At 42.1% G+C, this 24,113-nt stretch overlaps 1 protein-coding gene across 1 annotated transcript in view; it reads left to right on the forward strand.

Annotated features, from left to right (window-relative positions):
* The first annotated feature begins 636 nt into the window (after positions 1 to 636).
* Positions 637 to 24,113, forward strand: part of LOC111870673 — a 72,377-nt gene continuing 48,900 nt past the window's right edge. The window contains exons 1-3 of the mRNA XM_023863140.2: positions 637 to 771; positions 2,807 to 3,043; positions 3,558 to 3,661. Of these exons, the coding sequence (XP_023718908.1) occupies positions 637 to 771; positions 2,807 to 3,043; positions 3,558 to 3,661 (476 nt within the window). The remainder of the gene's footprint in view (positions 772 to 2,806; positions 3,044 to 3,557; positions 3,662 to 24,113) is intronic.

The following is a 24,113-nucleotide window of genomic DNA, read 5'->3' on the forward strand; positions in this document are numbered from 1 at the left end:
TTGCGCAGCCAGTTTGGCGCTCTGTCTGCGCATGAAGTTGTCAACAACCAGTATAAATGCTTTCCATCCTCTCTTCTTAGCTCCTTCTAGGACTTTATCAGAATTCTTGTCATTCACAACCCACTTTATCTGGGGACCGACGAAGGTCCCTTCTTTTATCTTGGCATCACTGACTCTGTGGAATTTCCGTGCCAGATGCCGAAAATCTTCACCATTCCGGCTCATGGCCTCCATAGAATTTTTCATCAGCCCAAGCTTGATGTGTAAGTACGAGTATATTTTCTGTATGTCTGCAAGTGGATCATTTGCAGTGTTATTTTCGCAGGAAGAAATTGCTTGCAATGAGGCCATTCTGTCACAGCAGAGTGATTACTTCTTGCGCGACCCTCCCATTCACTTAAGAAACAGCAAAAATCCGTATAATCGAGTTGCATGCTGAGTTGAAGAGCTATGACTCTAAAGTCTCCCACAGACATACCAACGGTGTTTATTACATTGCATACAGCTGAGCAGAAGTTTCATATTCTCATGTGCACACCATGACACGAAGGGACTGATGGTAAAACATCTTCATTGTGAAGAACAGCCTTCATTCTTAACTTTGAAGAATCTCTGAAAAATCGCCAATCCTCAGGCATGTCCTGTCAGTCCATCGGCATTGGTTCAGTAGGAGATATCACCATTCACGGAAAAGAAGCTTGCAAGATCCTTTTCACAGTTAATAAAACGAAGCGCTTTGTTTCTTCCCCCCTGCCGCCAGGAAGAATCCATGTTTGTAATCTGGCACCAAGAGGTTCATGGACAGATTTAAGCTTCATCCACGTTCATTTAATCCAGCTTCGTTTATTAAACATATTTCTCTTGATTTAATAGTTTATATTCTGTATCACGATCCATTATCATCTTCATGTGTTTCTTGTTTATCAGCTAAACCTACCACAGCATCGTCCTCAAGGTTCCGCGGCTCTGCTTCCTCAGGTACAGGAGTGCCACTGGTCTCAAAGCTGGTGGAAACACTGGATATACGATAAAGCGTTTGGTTTTAGATGTGCGTCCAGGAACATCAGTGAAGCAAAAGTGTCGCAGCCTTAGATACAACATATGGCATAGCTGTCCTGCATTCAGCCAGGCCCTGAGGTTCTCAGCACATGGCGAACAAGAAATACGAGGAGCCCAGTGTTTGGCCTGGGCTTCGGTTTTGCACATATGCCTTCTTTATGACGGGCGTTTTTGTTCTCTTTTGAGATTCGAGAATTACCTGGCCACAAATGTAGCAAGGCACGTTACCTTTATTTACTGACGTGACATACTAAAACACGAAACTCCCAGTAGAAAACAAAATATGTAAATAATACTCACTCAGTGAAAGATTGAAAATATCCAGCCCCCTCCACCCTTTTTTTTTCAGGCTGTATTAGCAGCTCTGTTCTACAACACACCTTTAAAGTTTAGAAGCCTCTAATACACTGAAGATGGCGCTAAACAAAAAAATCCTGCTGCGATGAAATACCTCAGTTGAAATTTCTCCATTCACTAAACTTCACTTGTAACGAACAGTGAAAGACGGCGACTTTTTTAAAACGGGGCTGTAGAAGAAAAGCGAGGAATGAGTTGCAAGTAAAATTGTATAAGACACAGCTGATTTGGCCCAGGAAGCAAAACCCTTATTTGGGAGTCACCTTATTTGGAAGGACTTTGGGCTTCGAAGGATTAAAATTGTACACATCATTTTGAACGTTTAAATGTATTTGTGTATTAAGTTGTAATTAGGTTGAATTTATGTAAAAATTGCGTAGGCTGTATTCAATAAATAATACGTCCAGTTTTTTGTTCGCAGTGACAGAAGTTTTACCGAGCCAGCAGAAAGCGATACATAGACCCTATAATCCTTGTAACTTCATATGGGTGTCAGAATTGGTTTCTCGCTGTGTTTTCGAAGGTGGCGTGGGAGTATTTTAGAACAAAGCACACAGCATGTTTGCAGAATGTCTTATTTTTAAAACTTTTTTATCATCATGCAAGTTTCTGATTCAGTCGTTCTGCTTAAATGTAATGCGGTCAGATTATCGCCATGTTGGAATCTTGTCAGTTCGTCCAGAATTACTGATGGGGCACAAGCCGCTCTGTACGCCTAATGCTGCTTGTTTGGCTTCAGAAACAGCTTTAAATGCTAACAGCGTAGCATCTTGAATGTTTTGTAATGCGAGAAGCGGGACAAGAGCGTGAAGTACGTGCTGACTACGGAATTTCTCACTGTTTACTTGTGGCCCACCTTGGCCCACCCTGTTTTTACATATCCAGTATTCTTTACTGAGTGGCTAGGCTTAATAGACCTGTTTAGCTCAATAGGCTGTATTTTAATTCTTTGTATGATTGTTTACGTAGGATACTATAGGCAGGGTCTACCGGACCTGTTTTGCAAACCCTAGGCCTCCAATTCTTGTGTTCTACAACACCGAAAACTATGCTGCAAATATATATAAAGCTGTTTGTACTTAGTATTGTAGCCGTCGTGTGTTGTTTCACATCGTAAAGATTTGAAATTGAGCGTGAGGAGAAGAGGACCTCGAAAATTTTAACAATATAAGGGGCCTATGAGTTCTTGCAGGGAGCCCCAGAATTTAGCCGGCCGACTCTGGTTGTATGTAACTCTCACTCTATTATACGTTTGCTGCACAGTGATTATTTGAAATAACATATAAATGTCCTTCTGCATGGCCTTCTGTCTGTCCCATCTGCAGTTTGTAATTCGAGAACGATTTGACGTATTTTGATGAAATTTGGTATGAACGTTATGCAATTGCAGGACACGACGAGCTGGCACATTTATTTTCCTAAGGCGATAATAACGACACGACAGGTGTATGAACTTGGGCAGGAGTATCGAAATGCAGTTAATGGTGATCGTGGTGGCCATAACAAGTGCAGTAGTAACCAGAGTAATGAATTTTTGACACGTAAAAAAGGTGCATACACCCCAGCGCCAAGTGATTTTGAGATGAGCGTGCAGCCTATACTCCGTACAACCGACAGTCCTGCACAGGTCAGTATGGCCTACGTGTTTATACAAATTTTGGCGTAGAATGCTGAGTGAAGAACTCAGATAACGTGTAGACCCGAAAAGAAGGCACGTGGTAGCGTAGTTGGTTGAGGCACTATACTACTAGCCGGAAGGTTGCGCTTTCGGTTCCAGTTGAGGTCATTAATTTTTTTCAATTGACCTAATCCTTCCGTCCGCACTATGACCCTGGGATTACTCAGCCTTTTTCAAAAATGAGTACCAGTTTTCTTCATGAGGTTAAAGGGCAGCCGACACGTAAGGCTGATAGCCTTACCGCCAACTGTGAGCCGATTATTTAGAACATATGGGAGCCTCGACGTCTCACAACCCATGGGCCTGTACGACCTGTTACAGAGATAGCTTTACATTCTTTACCTTACTTTACATCTGAAAAGAATCTTCATAATACAGAAAGGCAGCTATGTAAGAATGGAAGTGGCAGTTTTAACTAATGCTGTTAACCTGTTGATAAAATTAGGCTATTGGTAACATGTAGGGGCCTTCAGAATTCAGAGGTGCAGAGAGCGACCATGGAAGCTGTGTGCATTACGGTACAACGGTACGGCTATTGCAACATATTTTTATAGGAGACAGCAAACGGTCAGTGTATTCAAATTCCACTCTGCCTCATTAAAATGAGAGAAGCCTTTAAAATGTCCTGCACACATTCCAGGAAGTACCGCAATAAATATTCACATCTACAGAAGAAGGTTACAGGAGAATAACCCAGTGAGAACTGTGAGATATTCATTCCGAGATAACACTAGACTGCGAAGGAAATCAAACTACTGTCTGAAGATTATTGTTTAATAACATTCTACCAGTAAGTAATATTTATACTTAACTTAGATGACAGCTATAATTTACTCTTACAGTATTAATCTTACAAATCTATGTATACTTTACACACAGCGTATAAATGTTTAACTCTACCAAGGCACTGTTAGCTTAGAATGGATTTAGAGGGATAGCATGGAATGGTAAGGATCCGGCTCAGGATAGGACCAGTGGAGGGCTCTTGTGAACACGGTAGTGAACCTTCGGGTTCCATAAAATGCTGGGAAATTCTTGAGTAGCTGCAGAATTGGCCTCTTCTCAAGAAGGGCTCATCTCCATGAGTAAGTAAGTAAGTAAGTAAGTAAGTAAGTAAGTAAGGCAGTATTAATCTTACAAATCTATGTATACTTTACACACAGCGTATAAATGTTTAACTCTACCAAGGCACTGTTGGCTTAGAATGGATCTTAGAGAGATAGGATGGGATGGTAAGGATCCGGTTCAGGATAGGACCAGTGGAGGGCTTTTGTGAACACGGTAGTGAACCTTCGGTTTCCATAAAATGCTGGGAAATTCTTGAGTAGCTGCAGAATTGGCCGCTCCTCAATAAGGGCTCAGCTCCATGAGTAAGTAAGTAAGTAAGTAAGGCACTGTTGGTGGCATTCGGTGTTTAAGCGCATGTGTTGTTATATAAACAGAGTAGCGTGTAAAGTGTACAGAGTTTTGTGAGATTACTGAATTGAACGTCTTGGGAAATATATACAGCAGACACTGATAATGACGAGTGTATAGTGAAATGAGTGATCCCAACTATTGCCAGTGATGTCACAATAATACAAAGCCCAGCAGTTCTACCCGTATAAGAGCAACCAATCACCTGAAGAGGACAGTAGAGCCAGCTCTGTAAACCCTTGTGCATATCAAATATACGTGAGTTAATGGAATATGTCCGACATAATATTCATATGAAGAGGTTGTTATATCATGAATAGAACTTCATACAATTGATGATTGTATTAAAAATAAGGGTCGTAAATCGATTCTTGTGGATCTCCAGGCTTCACAAGAGACGAAAATGAAAGTGTTCCATTAATACTCATAAGAACAGAAGATTGACTACTGCTGCGTATGACATTAATTCATTTCAGTTGCACTGATTTATTTAGGCTGTTCACAGCAGTAAGAATGCAACCGAGCAGGTCACTGTAGCAGTAGCGCTGTAGGTTTTATTCTGATGGTGCTCGAATCGTCCACGATCACTTTCTTCTAAGCTAAGCCTTTTCTGATTTATTATTCAGTATTTATCCTACCGCTACACGCTACATAGGCTAGACAGAACCGTAAAATATACCACAAAAAGACAAAAATGTCGGTAATGACGACGTAAATATGATACTGGCGATGGTGATGATGATTAGGATGATAATAATGCCACTATTTAGGGGTATGTGACTATGGACGGGGTATGAATTGGATATTGGATTTATTGACTTGTATAAACCACTCGGAACTACACTTTACAGATCACTGACACAGTCTAGTGTTCTCAGTCTATTAAATCTCCATGAGTCGTTTCCTGGCAACGGCTTCTACCGAGGGAGATTCTTCAGCTTCCCGCTCATGTCTTCATGTCACAGCCGCTCGTATAGAGCTCCTGTCAACTTACAAATCAAGTGACTGGGTCCCAGGCTGGCGGCCGTTTCATATCAACCTCCTAGTCTTCCCTTCACAAACTGACTTCAAACTGAACTCTCTCACTCACCAACGAGCTACTTCACTGAACTGAACTGAACTGCTGATGACTTCCTAAACTGACTGCTGCTTACAACATTTCGGGACGAACCTCTTAGAAAACACCATTCCCATTGTTATAGTCCAACAATACATCGACCGTTGCATAGAAACAGGAGTTTGTTTGATCACCTGTTGCATAGTAACGGGTCTATAAGCCACAATAATAATAATCATGATATGCTCGTTTGAAGAAGAAACTGGATTTAAAGTTTGGAACGAAAATGATACTTAATCGGTTCGGATCCAAGAGATGCAATATTAACGACAAACACTCTAAGCTCTTTAATGATAAGTTCCGTGATTCTAGAATCGTCCTTATGTTAATGATTCTAGTTGAAAAATCAGTTCGAAGTTTGGGGGAGGTGTAATTTGTATATCAGTCATATTGGTAGGAATTAGATTGGCGTGGCTTAAGGTAGGAATAAAGTGAGGTATTTGTTTTGGCGGTGTTGTCTTGCATTCCATAAATTCGGAGACGTGGTGTTCTAGGGTGCCGTGAAGCTATTCTGGGGGGTTACCAAAAAATGTACCGAAAACAAAAGGTTCTCACTTAATTTAATGTGAAAATGCCGCATTAAATTACAAATATTCAATGTAAGAAACACAGTACTACTTGATAGATCGCATTAAGGTTCATTGATCGACATTATTTTGTTATAATCAGCAAAGCACATTTTAAGTCGTCATTTTAGGTTGGGATGATGGGGAGGCTCAAATTGTTCTATTCACCTCAAGAGAGCCTCATATTAAAAGAGTTCTAGAGTCGCAGTAATAGACTGTGCGTATTTAGATACATTTTAGAGAGATAATTATAATAATTATTATGATAACGACAATAATAACAACAATTTATATTCGGTTAATTTGTTTAGGTGCTTGACTGATGAAGTCAATTACAGGCAAGCACTAAAGTATAACGAGATATAAATATAAATAATAACTATAATAGAACAGCATCAATAATGACAATAAAATAAGCAAATATAGAAAGATTGCTTTCTTCTAGGATTTGACGCCATATATGATGGAATGTTCTTCCTGACTACACGGCGTCACATCTCAGAAAACAACAACCTTAATGTAGATTCTAAAGGGTTCTGACGATGGCGTATAATACTCAGGGTTATTGGGTTTTTGGACTTTTTCCATTGTCCGGTATTCTAGAAAATATAAAAAAGTCCAAAACCCCAGTAATTCTGAATAACCTTTATAATCACCAATGTAATACGACTACTATGGCACATATGTTCGTAAAGCTGAACACGTTGCATTGGGAAGTCTGGTGTCGGTGGTGGTTACGGAAAGCGTGTTTAAACGTTCATACCTTTAGCGTGATTGGAACCCGCGATGGACTGAGTTAAAATCGACAGCATCATAGTGGTGCCATCTGTGGAGAACGCTCACACTGTCTGTGGAACACATGCTGATTTCGTAGCGAATAATGTTGTGCTATGAAATATCACGAAATTTGATTTGTTTACCTTAAAGTAAGTAAAGTAAAGTAAAGTAAAGGTAACAGGCCGTGGAGGCCCATAGGATTGTGAGATGAGGTTCCCAAGTTTTCTCTAGACAGACGGCTCATAGATGACGGTGAGGTTTTCAGCCCTATTCGCAGGCCGCCCTTTAGCCCCAATAATATTTCAAGAATATTTCTGGTACTCATTTCTGTTAAGAGGCTGAGTCGACGCCAGGGCTATAGTGCTGGAAGGATTAGGTAAATTGAAAAAATCCACCTCATCGGGATTCAATCCCGCGACCTTCCGGCTTGTAGCATAGTGCCTCAACCAACTACATTACCGTGTGCCCTCTTTGACAGAAAGAGCCGTTGCTACGTGTGATTCTTAGTATGTGTTTATTATTTCCGTTTGTAACTGACTTCTTCTTTAATTGTACTTCAACTACACATTGCATTTTAGGGAGAAAAGTCTTGCCCAGGTGCCTTGTGACTTTGCAGCACAAACAGAGAGAAAGGAAAATGGAAGTGTGGCAGCAGACATCTGGTTTATAAAATATACTTTTTTAACCTGTCCACAATACATAATAACATAGCAGACAGGTGTGAGCAATCTTTAGTTTTCCGCCATTTACACCAAGGATCCAAGTCTCCCTGTCTTGTTCCGTTGCCCGCAGAATGAAAGTTCCGTCCACATTTTCAGAGTTCCACATGTTACTTCAAACATGACCAGATGCGGTAAGGGCCCGAAAAGACAAAGTCGAAATGTGATAAAGGAATTCTGGAAAAGGCAAGATCAAAATATCATGAAGGAATTTCGGTTCACTTAAAATCTTTGCTTTTCCGTTGGCATGTTGGCCTTTTAGATCTTCTAATTACGAAAATGTATTGTACGAGAACTGTCAGGTCATTAATCTCAATTCGACAGCATGAACATTGTGCTCACAAATCCTGATATACCTATTGTTTGATTCTACGTGTAGTTCAGTCTACAAGACAGCCAACATATCTATTCCTTATAGCCTGTTTGATTTGCATAGTGTATTGCTCAAGAGTTCCAGTAATTAAGATCAGTCATGTTTCGCTAGTTATATGTCGTTTGCAGGGAAGAGTGTCATTCGAAGGCGTGTCCATAAATAATGTAGTTGGATTCTACAGGGTGACACACTTAGAACCGTATCCAAATGTAAAACATTTTACTTTTTATCTCACTGAACATAAAACATGAATTTCCACTGACAATGGACGGCACTCCGAGCGTGTTTTGTTAACAGAAATCGTTTATATATTTATATTAAGTGAAATGCAAACTGCAACATTCTGTTTTGGTAAAGGCGAAAGACTAAGTCCCCACTTTATATGTAACGCGAAGGTTGAGTTACGTGTTTACAAGAACTCGTTACTCGCCTCTGTTCTGTTCAGTACAGACTTGTGTGTTCGTGATATCGAAGGTATAATTATTGTACCTGGGGATAGTGTTTGACGAATTAGTATTTGTGACATACACAGTTTAATCATATATTTATTTATTTATTTATTTGTAGTTTATTTAACGACTCTGTCTGTAGTTCACACTCGAAATTGTAGGACGATTTGTGAATAATGGATTTTCAAATTTTTGAAAATGGACTTCGCATAATTTTGATGCACCGTCCCGGCATTTGACTGGTCGCATGAAGGAAACCACATAAACCCCACTCAGGAAAGCCAGAATGCTGCCGTGGTTTGACTCTGGAATCTCCCAAATGCGAAGCAGAACTGCTGCATAACTACTCGACCGAGACGTAGCGTTATATGAGTGTGCATGGTGTGCTGGAAGGGATTTGGCAGGAAGGGGGAGTGGCTTACTTAAAGGAACACATTCGGTTTTCTTTTTGAAAAACCGAAGATTTGGCCTCTGTGATGTCGGCTCATGTAGACCTGTGGCCATATTTGGGAGAGTCGCGTCAACATGCATAGGCAGTTCCGAAATAGTCTCTGAAACTGTTCACTAATTGTAAGAATTGAGGCTTTCACGGCGGTGACTATGAAGAAAGCAGTCTTCTGGGATTTGGCACCGTGTATATGTGGTGTTAACCGACATTTCGGAGGAACGTATCGCCTCCATCTTCAGGGTAGAAGGAAAAATATAAGAACTCCGCAAGCGAAGAGATCGTGAGAACCGGTAAAAGCAGTCTGCAGGATCTTCGCTTGCGGATTTCTTATATTTTTCCTTCTACCCTGAAGATGGAGGCGATACGTTCCTCCGAAATGTCGGTTAACACCACATATACACGGTGCCAAATCCCAGAAGACTGCTTTCTTCATGTTCACTAATTCTCTCCGAAGTTCGAATTATAACAATAGTTTAATGCCAAACACATAGTGTATAAGAATTAGTCAAGCGGAGCGACCATTCAGTTAACCTGCACCAGCTGGCATCTCGCGTGGTTTTTCCGAGATAAGTTTTGTAAAGAATTTATTACTTAACTATAGAGTCTGTGTTCAGTTTGTTGGATATAACCTCAGAGTTTTGCACTGTCGCTGTGTTTGTTAATGTTAACTTAGAAATAATATTTCGCATGCCACCAGCTCCATAGTTATCGCCGTCAAACCGAGAACAAAATATTTTTTTTGCACGGCTGCCACTTTTTTACACTCCACAAAACAAGTGTACCTTAAACTTTTATTTTATTTTTTGTTGATAGTGGGATGGGACTAAGTCCCTTGTACTGCGGCCACTTCTGGCCTGTTTGTACCAGCCCCAGATGATAGGTAAGGGTGATTGTGGAGCAATTGGTGGAATGAATTTTGGCAGGGGAAACAGAAGTACTCGGAGAAAACCTGCCCCAGTGCCACTTTGTCCACCACAAATCCTACTTGACCAGACCCGGAATCGAACCCTGGCCGCCGCGGTGGGAAGCCAGCGACTAACTGATTGAGCTATGGCGCGGCCTTAACAAAAGTTGCTGAATTTGTTTCCGTCTTCAAGTGAGGGGGGGGGGAAGACATACTCAGTTCTCAATCTCTTTCTAAGGGACCCAACTGAGTAGGTGTCTTCACCCCCTCACCTGAGGACGGAAACAGAGCCAGTTCCCGAAACGTTGTGTTTCCTAGTTTCTAGGATACCGGACGATGGACGGAGTCCAAAAACCATGTTATTCAGGGTGTTGTATACCATCGTCAGAACCCTTTAGAATATACAAGTTCCCATTCGTGCGGACCATTTTATTCATTACACTTCTCCCACGAAAGAGCTGGGAACCGTGAGTTTCTAAAGATTATATATCCGTTTGACCGGTCGAATGCACACCTCAGTATTTTTCTCGTAGACTATATCTGCCTCTTTTATTTCTTCAGTGCTCACTTCTGGCTTGCGGACTCCATTATTTTCAAGAGTTGAGAGGGGAGTTCAGAAATAATATATGAAGTCTTTATATGGCTCTGGAAGGTTTAATAATCACCGTGAATTACTGTCCGTGCTAGAAGAAGCGGCTATGTTACCATCTCTCATTGGACGCGTCTCTCCAGGAATCCCTCTTATGTTGATGTCCCGACGGGTGGGAGACCGCCTACTGTGCATATTCTTTTTCCAGAGGCCCCTTCTCACCCCCAGTTCATGGTGTGATAATTTCCTCTGCCGCTGGTGTGAAAAGCAATGAACTAGGTCTGCTGCGTTGCCAGATTTCGTTTCATGGCTGCCATAAAAGGTGCAGCCTCCCGCTACCAGTTCCACTGGGGGAATGTTTTTATTAGGATATCATTAGAAAAAAATGTACATCACAAGAATTTGATCGAAATAAATGCCAATAAACTAGCGAAAGATATTTCATACCATTTGAATCATTTGCGCCTTTCAAGCACGATGTTCTAAATAGTTAAAAAGTTCGGTTCCTACCTTACAGAAAACTGCGTATTCTTTACAGATGCCAAGTGGTTAATGCTGTTTAGGGACATAATCGCTGTTTATTCTGAGGTTCATGCGGCACATGCAAATACACACTGTTGTCAAAATGCAGAGTATGTTTTATTTTAATTTATGGTTTAACAACTCTGCTAATAGCTCATTATAGGGGGCTGAATGGTGGATGATTGTAATGGATGAAGATTTGGAAAGAATGTGGAAGACGACAGTCGTGCCCTGTTGCAAGGGACTGCCTTTGGCCGGAAGAACTGACGAAAATCACGAAGGACCTCTTCAGAAAACTTTGTGTTTCGTTTGAGATTCTAGCCTTCAACATCCCGAAAGCAAGTCAGAAGTGTTAAAGAGGGTGGTACATGCATCAACTTCTGTTATGAAGGAAGTGGTCACTGTTTATGCCAGCACTAGAGAACACAAAGTAGAGCCAACTTACTCGTGTCGCACGAAGTTCGATAAATTTCTTTTGTGGCAAGGGTTTCATACGACACGCAGTCGCAGTCTTGGTATCCAAATGTTTCCGTTATCACGTGTTTCCTTAATCTTATAACGGTAATTGGTAGATTCCAGATTATGGATAAATCCTGAGTTGCACTTCTCAGGAAACCCATTTAAAATGCAACGTATATAAAGGAGAAGCATATCAAATTTTTTCATATCCTCACTGTTTGAGGGCTGCCTTTAGTGGTATTGTCTATAACTATCATTATTACCGTTATAATTATTGTTGTCGCTGTTTAGGCCTGCATGTTGCACCTGCATAGGGTAAACATATCCAGTTTTGTTACATACCTTATTTCATGGGTGGAAGCTAAATTCCCCACGATACCGGTTCTAACAGTTCTCATAGATGGCTTCATCATGCACGACTGTGCTGGCAGGTCGGCTAATTGGCGACTCTTCAATTCATTTCTTGGTATTTCTGAGTCCAGAGGCGCAGAAGTTCATAATTACGCCAAAGTCATAACTCCAGAACAGATTTCTGTGCAATTAACGTAATATTGCGCCCCCAATCACACCTTCACCCCCCAGGTATGTTCATAACGCACATGCGATTAAATTGGCCTAATGTAACATTAAGATTTCGCGACGATGAACATTCAGTCTTTTGTGTTATTAGACCATGAGATTTGGTAGAGCAGAAGTGAGAATGGAGACAGTGTGTCCCTTCGAAATGTCGGTTACCACCTATCACGGCATCGTTAACCCAGGAGACCACAGTATTTCCTAATGTATTGTCGTGTCTCGGTGACTAAGACGCGGGTTTGGATTGGTGAATCGGTCTATTGGATCTTCACTAGTCGTAACTACAATCAGTTCTTACACTCTCAAGATTACTGTAACTATAGCACATCAAGTCTTCAATGTCTGTTAACACTTCACAGCTGAATCCTCACAACTCCTTTCCATGACGGCTTCGTGTCCTTTACTTACGGCTTCTCAGCTATGACTAACTGCAAACCAAGTCCAAGTCACATTGCGACTGACTGTCTGTCAGTCAGTCAGTAAGTCTTGGTGTCGAGCCCCATCTGGGACTCATGACCAAATATTTATTACTGTTTGGCATTTACGGTCTTGTTCTTGTGGGGCGCCCTCTCTGACGAGAGGACGGGTCTGCCTTTTGTATATGATGCTGGCCCTTGCCAGTGCAGTCTTTCTCGGGTCTGAGTCCCTTGGAACTCTCGACCATATTTTACTGTCTCAGATTTGAGACTTCTCTTTTCGTCGCCTCCTACGACTCACAGGGTGACGGTGGAGGTATTCGACCCCGCCTCCACACGGGGGCTCTAACTGCAAACAGAGTCAGAGTCACGTTACCACTGACGGTCAGTCAGTCTGTCTGTCTTGGTGTCGAGCCCCAGCTGGGGCTCATGACCAGATATTTCTTTTGTATGAAAGTTACTGTCCTGTCCATGTGTAGCGCCCTCTCTGACGAGAGGTTGGGTCTGTCATTTGTTAGTCAGTCTGTAGTAATTTGTCCATTGTCTGTATTTACACATATTTGCAATACATACTTATATAAATGTACAATATTTACACGGCCTCCGTCAGTCCGGGCTAGGTACAGCAGATTATGCCCTTTTATATATATATATAAATAAATATCCTAATAGTATTAGCTATCACGGCAGTCTAGTCACTTGAACGGCCCTACAGTTCTGGTTCTCGTTAGTAGCCTCGGGTCGGACCACAGAGAAAACACGTTCTCCAACAGTTATACTGTTGCGTGCTTATTCGTGGAGCGGCGATTACGTAATAGCATGTTTATTGTGCAGTTACCTAGTAACGGACGACGTCTCTTATTAAGCCATCCGGTCATGTCGCAATACAAAATAGGACAATCATTTTCAAGCAACTCGGCCGCTGTTAAGTGTGTAGAANCGCTGCCCCATATAAACCTTCGGCACGTACCCCATAGAAAACACCCATTGCAGACATGTTCAAAGTTTTGTTGCTTAGCACTGGGCATAGCACGGACCACATTGAAACCTCTTCTCATGTTGTCAGAATTGTTGCGTAACCTAGCAACGGACTGCTTACGAAGAATCTCTCTTCGCGGGAACTTGTTTACCAACCCGTTGCCTAGCAATGGGTGTACGTGTAATAATATGTTTATATACATCTTCATGATGAATGTTCATAGTAATATAACTCGTTGTAGTTTGAATTGAATATTCCCTGGTGTAGGCCTGAAATTTTAGAACGAATGCCCTGTAGAATTCGAATTGGATTGCCTTCTTACTATTTGATACGAACAACAGATCTTGGGTGATAGCTAATATGTTTGTTACGTCCGTGACTTAGAGCCAGAACGTGAGGCCACAGCTGTTGGGTTAACTTTCTCCGCTCCACCCGAACTCTACATCTTACGTAAGTCTCGTGCGTTTCGTCGTGTGGCCCATATTCATCTCGTTTCCATAAGGGACAATATCGCATAAAATACGTGATCTTCTAACTTTGCAGCAGGCCTCTGCATTTAATGCAAGAGAAATAATCATATGCATGTTCTCTTGAAGCCGGAAACAGGCTGATTGTCTATATCCTTGTTGACGATGATGAAGAAGAAATGGTCGTGCTGCCTGGAATACAATTTACGTAAATTTGTAATCGGAAATAAGATTCTGTAATTGCAGCCTTTCTAATGAAGCAGCTAGTTTTGATTTTGTTTTCTTTCAAAGGCGTAGCTAACAGTCTCAGGCAATCTGCATGCAGTTTCGTCATCATAATCATCACCCTTTCACACTGTCAGACTTGTAACAGATATTATGAAACAGGATCCGTCCATTGTGTCATAGGCCCTTCTAGACTTCTTTTTCTTTTTGTTCATGTTTTAGAATATGTTTTGGAATCCTGCCAGAGCCCATCTTTGTAGGCCCTTTTTTTTTAGTTTCCTTTTTATTGTAAATTCTAGACAACGAGCCGGACGACCGAAGAATCGAGGTCCGATTCTTGGCAGTGGCAATAGGTTTCTAATTTCTCCGTGGCTTAAAACCGGCGCTGGGGTTCATCCAGACTCCTATATAACTGGTACCTGGGGCTGCTTCCCTAGAGGCGAAGCGGCAGGGGCCTAAACTTGACCACTCACCTAATGCCGTAACTAAGAATAGTGGAGCTATACCTCCACTCACGCATACGTTTCAGTGCATACAGGGATTAGTCTGCTTAAGGGTTTTATAAGCCTCTGGGGCGATCCAAAACATACAGGAGCAGTTGAATTGCAGTTTGATCAAACTCTTATCGATAGAAGAGTTTAGGTAGAAAGGTAAGTAAAGTTGTCCCTGTGCTTAAATAATTGAACACTACGCCATGAAGGCGTATGGGGGAGTGAATGTATAGATCCGCATTTTCTTGACCTCGGCACTAGTTGGAGATGAGTGGTCAACTTCACGCCTCGGCCCTTTTACCCTCGGTACCCATTGTATAGGAGGTTGGGTGGACCCCAGAGCCGGTGTGGACGATCGGGGAAGTGAAAATTCTTGACCCTACCGAAACTCGAACTCCGACCCCTCGGTTGTCCAGCCCGTAGCCAGTTGCTTTACCGACTGAGCTATCCCGACGTATAGAGTACAGGTTTGGATTACAATAGTTACTATTTCTTTGTTGATTTCTAGTTGATTTTCGACATTGTCAGTCGTCAAGAATTGCAGGGCGATTTGGTGTCTAATGAATTGTAGTATCTGCGGTAGCAAGCAGAGAACCACACATACCCTCAGTCAGGAAAGTGAGTCTTAGGGTCGAGATTCAAACCTGGGTGCCCCTGAATAAAATTCCAAAGCGTTACCATTTGTGACAACTTGCTCGGTTGTCATTAACGTGAAAAATCCTATTACACTTACAGCTCTAATTTGTGTATTTTCTTCTTCGTCTATTACGAAAGAACGAATCCCCGCTCAATAATATGCCCACGGAGCACCGGGTAACCCAACTGTATGTACCTGGTTTCTGACTTAGCGGATCGGAGTGCTCCGCGAAAAGCTAAAGTCACTAAATTATTCTGTGGAACCGGAAATGTCGTGACGGTGTTCCCGAGGGCACAGCACTGGATCCTGTCCTGAAGCCGATGGGTTTAGTATATCTCCAATTTAATATCACCCTCCCATGTACGCATAGGTCATCCAAGATGCGTCCTCCATTCAGGTTTACCGACGAAAATATTCGTATTTCTCATTCTGTCTTCTCTTACGACGCGCTGCGCGCGTCTTCGCCTCCTGGATATTAGTATCCTAAGGGGGCCCATACACCTATGAGTCTGGCTCGCGAGTCCGACTCGGTTCGGGTTCCAGTGAGCGAAACTCGTCCGTGTATGGGTCGCCACGCTCATACATGTGTGGTGAAATTAATCCGAGCCCGGCTCCTCCGTCTTGTAGCATAGTGCCTCAACCAAGTACGCTACCGCGTAATTCTGGAGCTGCCTTATTATAAATAAACTGAGAATTTAAAACGGCGTTAAACATCTCCCTTAAAGTAACCCCAAATACTTCGCGTCCATCTCTTCATCATTAATTGGTACTTAAATTTGCAAGAAATCAAGGCTATTTGCACTGAATGAATGGGAAGTCGTTGTTATACTCACTAAAAGAAAATCAAATACATATAAATTGGTTCGTAAGTTATATACTTCGGCGCCATTTGCAATAGAAAATGGCATTGAAAAAAATAAAACAAATCTGTCTTCAACGTAGTCTTAAATCAGAGGCATCCCATCCCTGAGGACAGGAGTGGCCGGACCCTACCAATATTTGACGCATAAAAAGTAGTTTCGTAATATATAGTTTATTAGCATTTAATGCGGGATAAGATGCCGTTTTATAGATTTCAGATGTGTTTACATTTTGTGTGGCGTAACAAGGTTCTTCGAAAACCGCAGAGAAGTTAAAAAAAATCAGGGAGGGCCTTGCCTTACGGGCCCAAGCTTTAGCTCACTCTTTCACAGAAGTTCCTTCCACTTTCTTATGGCTCTCGATAAATATCACAGCTTTTCCTGGCGTCTGTCCCGTCATCGCTTAGGGCGGCAGATCCTGGCCCTTTTGGTCTTCGTAAAAATTTCGTGTCTCCCCCACCCTTCTGAACATCCGCTAGTCTCCCTCCCACTACAGACTTTAGCACTCTACGTTTCTTTTGTTTTTTATTTGTGTTAGATTAAATACCATTACGTGATCTGTGTGTGTATGTGTGCGTGCACGTTTGTTTCAAGTGGCAAACCTGTAATACAAATACGGCTGAAGTCTCTTATAAATCCGGGTAAATGCCGGACTGTGCAGTAAACTGAAAGGCGATATTAAAGCAGCGGAGAATAATGTAATTTTAATGCCGGTACAAAATAGCTATCGTACATGAAGAGAAGTCGGTGAGGTGATGTCGATTTGAACGTGAGTACAATTCCGAAATGATTCTGTCACCGTGATCATCAAAATACCCGACAGAAAGACGTGAGGAATGTAGCCACTCGGGACCTGTATGCGATAGAGCATTCTTCCGAATCCTTGCTGAAGCATCTACAATATAAAAGCGCCGAACTGTCCATCCGTCTGCACGATCGACGCATGAGCATTAGAGAGCATAGATGTGCCGCGAGGGGTCCGAACCCCTTCCCAACCCAAGGGGTCATTGTGTTTTGACCAATCCAGCCGCAGGTCATACGGGTGAGGACACAGCACCTGTGTTTTAATGTTATTGTCAGTTCAGAAAGCGCCCGGAATTGCTGAGAAGAAATTCTTGCTAGAAGTCCTCGGAAGAATTAACTGCCTGGATTCCTACAGATCGAGTAATTGATACCAGTGTGAAAACTTAGGAGATGCTGCGAAATACATGAATAGCAACTGAGTTGTATGGGCCGCGCAATAGCGCGGTTTCGATCCCGGGTCTGGTCATGTAGGATTTGTGGCGGACAAAGTGGCGCTGGGGCAGGTTTTCTCCGAGTACTTTGGTTTCCCCTGCCAATCTTTATTCCACCAATTGCTCCACAATCACCCTCACCTATCATCTGGGACTGGTACAATAGGCCAGAAGTGGCCGCAGTACAAGGGACTTAGTCCCACCCACTAGCAATAATAAAAAAGTGAGTTTTATGGTATGTGCACCAAATATTTTGTTTTTTAATTCTCATAATATTGTTACATGACGGCTGAAAGCCAGAACAGTGGAACGAGTAGAGGCGGTCATTGCTAGGCAGCTGCTCGGTAGACATGTTTTCGTGGCAGGAGATACTGACGCAAAAGTAGAGGACGCCATGTTTTCTACGCGGCCATTCCTAGGAAACGGCGCAGTAAACCCATTTCAGGAGCAACTAATCAACATGGAACAATAGAGGAACTGTGGCCTCAGAAATTCGAGAAGATTTAATGTTAGTGCTACTGATGGGTGGAATTAATGAAGTACGTCGTTGAGATGGGTCCGGGTGGCATGATATACATACCAAGTTTCATGATGATTGTCAGTTTTTGAGTTTTGTGCAGACACACGCGTATCTATTTTGCCCGGTTTGAACAAATATTAGGAATATTTCTGACAATTTTTTGTTGAAATTCTCCAGTATCAAATTTGATAACACCTGTTCATCGGCTCTCGGGTTGTGTCATTCGTACAGAGAGACCGACGGATGAACAACTTAATTGGAGTTCAGCAGGTTTGCGAACACACTTATGAATACAGGCAGTGAGGATTCTAATTACATCCAAGAATTCTACCGTACTAGGTTTACTTGCACATCGCGTAGACAACCGTGGCTGCCGCATATACCAGCAAGAGTACGTTGTCAGTTTCATAATAACTTTGGGTGTTCTTTAGAAGGTTACTGTAGGAAACATATGTGTTTGTGTGTGTGTATAACACACAAGAACAGGAAATCCTTTCAGTACACAATAATACGTGTATATATTTATATTTCTACATACTCTTCTTATTAATGAAGGAATCCCGAAGAAACCCATCTCACAGACCGCAGACTTCTTCTAAACTCTCTTTGTTTGCCGTTATCCATCTCTGTCATCCGACTACAATCGCACCTCTGCCCCTTGCTGCTGCCACCTTTCGGCATCCAATTTCTGGAGAGGTACTTCTGAGGAGATCGCTTTATGAATGTTCGTTTATATAGGCATGCGACCTAGAACTCCTGGTCTGTGAGACTCGAGATGTTCACAAAGAACCAGAACAGGTGACATTCTGAAGTAGGACAGTACGTCATAAGGGGTCCCGTGTCACTTCAGTAATATTAGGACTTCTATAATGCCATGATAGATTTGTTCTTTTTACAGTTAAATGTGCACGTGGCCGCTGCTTGTTACTGTGCAGTGTCCCACGAGGAACAGACCAGACATCTGGAAGTTGTTAATCAAATGATTTTGACAAGTAAATATTTTATCAAGATATGTATTCAGTAACTTCCAGTTACAGTGTTTTGAGTAATTAGTGTGAACTTTTATTGTACAAGTAAAAAAGTAAGTAAAGCTATCCCAGAAGACTGCTTTCTTCATAGTCACCGCCGTTAAAGCCTCAAATCTTACAAAGCTATCCCTGTAACAGACCGTGAAAGCCCATAGGGTTGTGAGACGTTGAGGGTCCCACATTATCTAAACAATCGGCTCAAAGATGGCGGTAAGGTTGTCAGCCTTACGCGCTGGCCGCGCTTTACTCCCCAGGAGAATTATTTAATTAATTCATGGTACTCATTTCTGTTAGAGGCTGAGTCGACCCCATGGCCATAGTGCGGCTGGAAGGATTAGGTCAATTGAAAAAATCCAATGACTTCATCGGGACTTGAACCCGCGACCTTCCGGCTTGTAGCATAGTGCCTCAACCACTACGCTACCGCCTGCCCCCTTTATTGTACAAGTATTTTCAAATAAGCAGTAGATGTTCAAATTGATAGTTTCTTCCATCTTAAATAGACCTGTTGTCCTTATGGCATAGAGAGTTGCGTTTGGAGGAGACGGCTTCTAGACACCGAGGCAAAATAAAGTTTTCCGTTTGTTTAATTAAGCACCATTTTGTGAGGGTGTATGAGTGTAGGTATATAAACGCGAATTCTTTACCTCGGCATTACATGGAGGTGAGTGATCAGCTTCGTACCCAAATTTTGCACCCTTCTCCCAAGGTTTCAGGGCACATGTATCGTAGTTGGTTGTGGCACTATGCTATAAGCCAGAAGGTTGCGGTTCGATTCCCGATAAATTCATTGGATTTTTTAGTTGACCTAATTCTTCAAACCACTATCTGATGGTTTCAAAAGTTAGGGAGAGACTGGCAGTGAATAAACATAGAACGCATGGATTTCTTATGGAGAGGATCAGTCTCAAGAAATGAATCGAGGTAGAGGGTAAAGAGCAGTATCGTGTTGAAATCTCAAATACGTATAGTTTCGCAGTTTTGGAAATCATAGGCTCTGTGGTGAAGATTAATAGAGCTTGGGAAACTGTTGGAATATAAAAATTTCAGCCAAAAAGAGTCTAGGGTATTATAAATTGAAGAAGCATAAGCCATGGTTTGATGAAGGATACTCATAATCATTAGATCAACTGTAACAGGCCGAATTTCGGCGGTTAGAGGTTCCAAGCGAAATAAATGGGGATAATCTGAACAAGATAAGCCGTGAAGCCAGCTGGCAATTCAGGAATAAAAAGAGGGAATATCTGAAAAACAAAATTAATGAGCTTGCAACGAGCAGCAAGAATAAGAACATTGTATACATATATAGAGGAATGAATTAATTTAGTTGTTACCCTCTGCTACGCACCATCTCTGCATCTGAAGCAGTGTCGTTAAATAACTATCGCCCATACACAGCATTACAGAACAGCAATAACGCTTCTGACTTGCCTTCTGAAAGTGTGGAGTTCGATTTCCGACCAGGATACCGACTCTCCTGAGTTTTCGTGGGTTTCTTCAGTTATGTAGCAGAAATCCCGGAACAGTACCGCAAATTTGGCCAGTGCCGTTTCCTTCTACATCCCTTCCAATTAATTATTCATTAATCACCATACACTCGACAGGGTCGCTAAATAAGCCGTACTTCAATACATATACAAATATATCGCATCGATGTATTACGTGTTGCAGGGATCATGTGTCATAGCTTCAGGAAGGCAATATAACAACATTGCGCCTAGCCACAAAACAGTAATGACGAACCTTCAAAACTCGCATTGTTGCAGGAAAACTATTCATCTCCGTCATCCAGTCACATCAGACCATTACTCACTCGTTTTGGTCTCCCCTTTCACGCCATCCAGCAGTGTTTTTTAAGGAGGGGCCCAAATCGTCTTTATCCTGTTGAGAGGAACCATATTTTAAAATTTGTTTCCGGAGTCTTCCATTATGTGAACGTTTTAACTCCAGTTATTTCAGTGCGTATGCGTTTCCTTTCAAGAAACCACTTTGAGGTCGTCTAGAATGTTTTCATCTATATTTTGGCCGAGAACAGTACGAGTATGTCCTCCTGTTTGCTGTGGGCTCTATTTCTGTCCCTTTTCATTATCCCGATTTCACCGCCACAAAGTAAAGTTGGAAGAGATAACGTTTTAATCTTAATGTTACTTGGTCGAAATTTGGTCAGAGGGCGTTCTTTTTAAAAGTTCCAACGCTACAAGCCGGAAGGTCGCGGGTTCCGGTCCCGATGAGGTGGGTTTGTTTCAATTAACCTAATCCTTCCAGCCGCACTATGAGAAATTATTACCAGGAATCTTCCGGGGGGGTTAAAGAACGGCCAGCGCGTAATTCTGCAACCTTGCCGCCATCTGTGAGCCGACTGTCTAAGTAATGCGGGACCCTCAACTTCTCACAACCCTATGGGACTCCATGGCCTGTTATAGGGGTAGCTTTACCTTTTTACATTCACTGAATAAAAGTGGAAACGAAGATTATGAAACTAAATGCAAATCTTAGATCAAAATGGCGGCGCGTATTTTTCTGAACTTGTGGAATCTGCATTCCACAACACGAAATGCGCTCGTCACCTTAGGTAATATGTCTTATATGTATGCCTATGTAGGCCCTGTAATTCTTGTGAGTATCCCACTCTTCTTTCGTGCTATCTTATCCAATGTCTACAAATAATACACTGTTTCAGAATCTATTTTGATCTCAAGAGGCAGAGGGTCTCATCAGTTATAGTTGGATTAGTCGCAGCTGAAGAAGAAGATGAAGGAATTTTATTTTCGTTTTTTTTTCATGAAAAAGGAGTAAAAGGATTATAAGATGGCCAACGAATTACACCGACTTCGTTCATGGATTTGACGCCATTCTGGTCGCATTGAGCATTAGTGAGGACATAACGCATCCTTTGAACATGATACAGTCCTTTAAGCCCACATGCCGTTACAAGTCAAGAAAGAAAAATGTAGACAAACAAACGTTTGAACACAGTGCCACAAGTGTAACCTTTAACCGCAAGAAGACGATTTACGAGCTGAAAATACGCGCAAAGAACTACTCAGGTCTGCAAAAAATGGAGTCTGCGGATAGGCTTGCCCTGGGAAAGTAATGACGAAAACCCATTCCGTTTTCCTTGGAGCTGACGAAACTGCCACGCGTGGTTACTTACACACACACCACCACACACACACCCACACCACGCATGCACGCGTGTGGACCTGAATTCCACAATGCACTGCTATCTTCTCTTGCAGTTTTCCCAGTGCAGACATCGAAAATAGGCCCTACTGCAGTAAAAGTCATGCTCAAGTTCTTTCCTCTGATATACAGATATAACCACAAACACAGTCCACTTCCTAACCCTTTACCTTCGTCACTTCCCAATGCTTTACCTTCTCTCCACCTTACATTTATCACAGAGATGACCCTGGGAACCTTCTGAGCCAAACAATTTTAATTTTCCCCCGTAACAAATTCAGTTCCTCTCACCAACATTCTGTTCTTCTGCTTCCTTCCTCCCTCTTTCTGTGAATGGTTTTAAACACCCCCCTCAAAAAAAAAAAAAAGAAAAGAAAAGAAATATCAAAAGACGCCGAAAATATGGGCTTTCTGTTGAAGGACAAAATGGCACCTACCATGAACTTTGGATGTCAAATGTAGACTTTTGGACTGCATGCAAATGCTGTAAGATCGTGTGGGAGAAAGACGCACACGCGCTGTGTAGATAAGCCAGGAACTTTGGGATCTGTCTCTGTAAGAGGCTGTGGAGGTCCATAAGGGTGTGAGATGTCGAGGCTCCCACACTCTTTGGACAACCAGCTCACAGATGTCGGTGAGCTTGTCAGCCAGGAAGATTCCTGGTACTCATTTGTGTTAGAGGCTGAGTCGACCCTAGGGCCATAGTGCGCCTGGCAGGATTAGACACTGAGCCCTTCTTGAGGAGTCTCCAATTGTGCAGCTACTCTAAACTTCCCAATATTTTATGGCACCGGAAGGTTCATTACGGTGTTCACAAGAGTCTGCCACTGCTCCCTATCCTGAGCCAGATGAATTCAGTCCATACAATCCAATCATATCTCTCTAAGATCAATTGTAATATTGCACACCCATCTATGCCTTGGTCATCCTAGTGGTCTCTTTCCTTCTAGCTTTCCCGCCAATATCCTATATGCATTCCTCTTTTCCCCAATTCATGATACATGCCCTGCCCACCCCATTCTCCATGACTTGATCATTCTAATTATACTTTCCGAAGAGTACAAGTTATGAAGCTCGTCATTACGCAGTTTTCTCCAACCTCCCGTCACTTCATCTCTCTTCGATCCAAATATTCTCCTCAGCACCCTGTTCTCGAACACCCTCAGTCTGTGTTCTTCCCTTAATGTCAGAGACCGAGTTTCGCACATATACAGAACCACAGGTAAAATTATACTTATGCGTATTCTAATTATTACCTTTTTAGGCAGCAGAGGAAAAGGCAGAAGCTTCTGGAGGGAATGGTAGGAAGTATTACCACAACTCAGGCTCCTCTTATTTTCCTTCTGAATCAAATTTTGATTTGTTACTGTCGTTCCTAAATATCTGAACTGCGACACATTTAGCTGTCTTTATGTCACGATTTTGCCCTATATCCTGGTGACGAAACAGAAAAAAATATATGGTTTTCCCTGTGACCAACCTCCTTAATAGCGTCAATTACAGGTTCAGCGTTTCTTTTTTGGGTGTTTCTGTTATATCCCAGTAGATTCACATCATCAGCATAGACCAGCAGCTGATGTGTGCCAAATATTTTTAGTCCCACCTGGGTTTCCCATACCTACCTAATGGCATATTCTAAAGCGAAGTTGAAAAGCAGCGGCGATAAAACATCTCCTTCTTTTGGATCATTTTGGATAGAAAAATTATCAGACAAATATTTGACTATGGAGACTTTACTATACGTTTTCCTCATAACTTAATCATAGGCTTTCTTGATGTAATATAAATAGCTGATGTACTGTCTCACTGTACTCCCATTTTTTTTCTCCAGTACCCATATCAGGCCAGTGCAAATAAAATCTGGTCAGTAGCTGACCTGTTTCGTCGAACCCCACATTGATGATCCCCAATAATTTCATCTTTATATGGACTTAACCTCGATGGAATGATATCCTGCCCATACTGCCAACAAGACAGAGGAGACGCTGCGAAATTTCAAGTGGGAAATCCTCGAATATCCTCCGTATAGCCCCGACCTTGCTCCAAGCGACTTCCATTTGTTC

The sequence above is a fragment of the Cryptotermes secundus genome, unplaced genomic scaffold (genome assembly GCF_002891405.2).
Source record: "Cryptotermes secundus unplaced genomic scaffold, Csec_1.0 scaffold3020, whole genome shotgun sequence".
In the NCBI taxonomy this organism is placed as follows: domain Eukaryota; kingdom Metazoa; phylum Arthropoda; class Insecta; order Blattodea; family Kalotermitidae; genus Cryptotermes; species Cryptotermes secundus.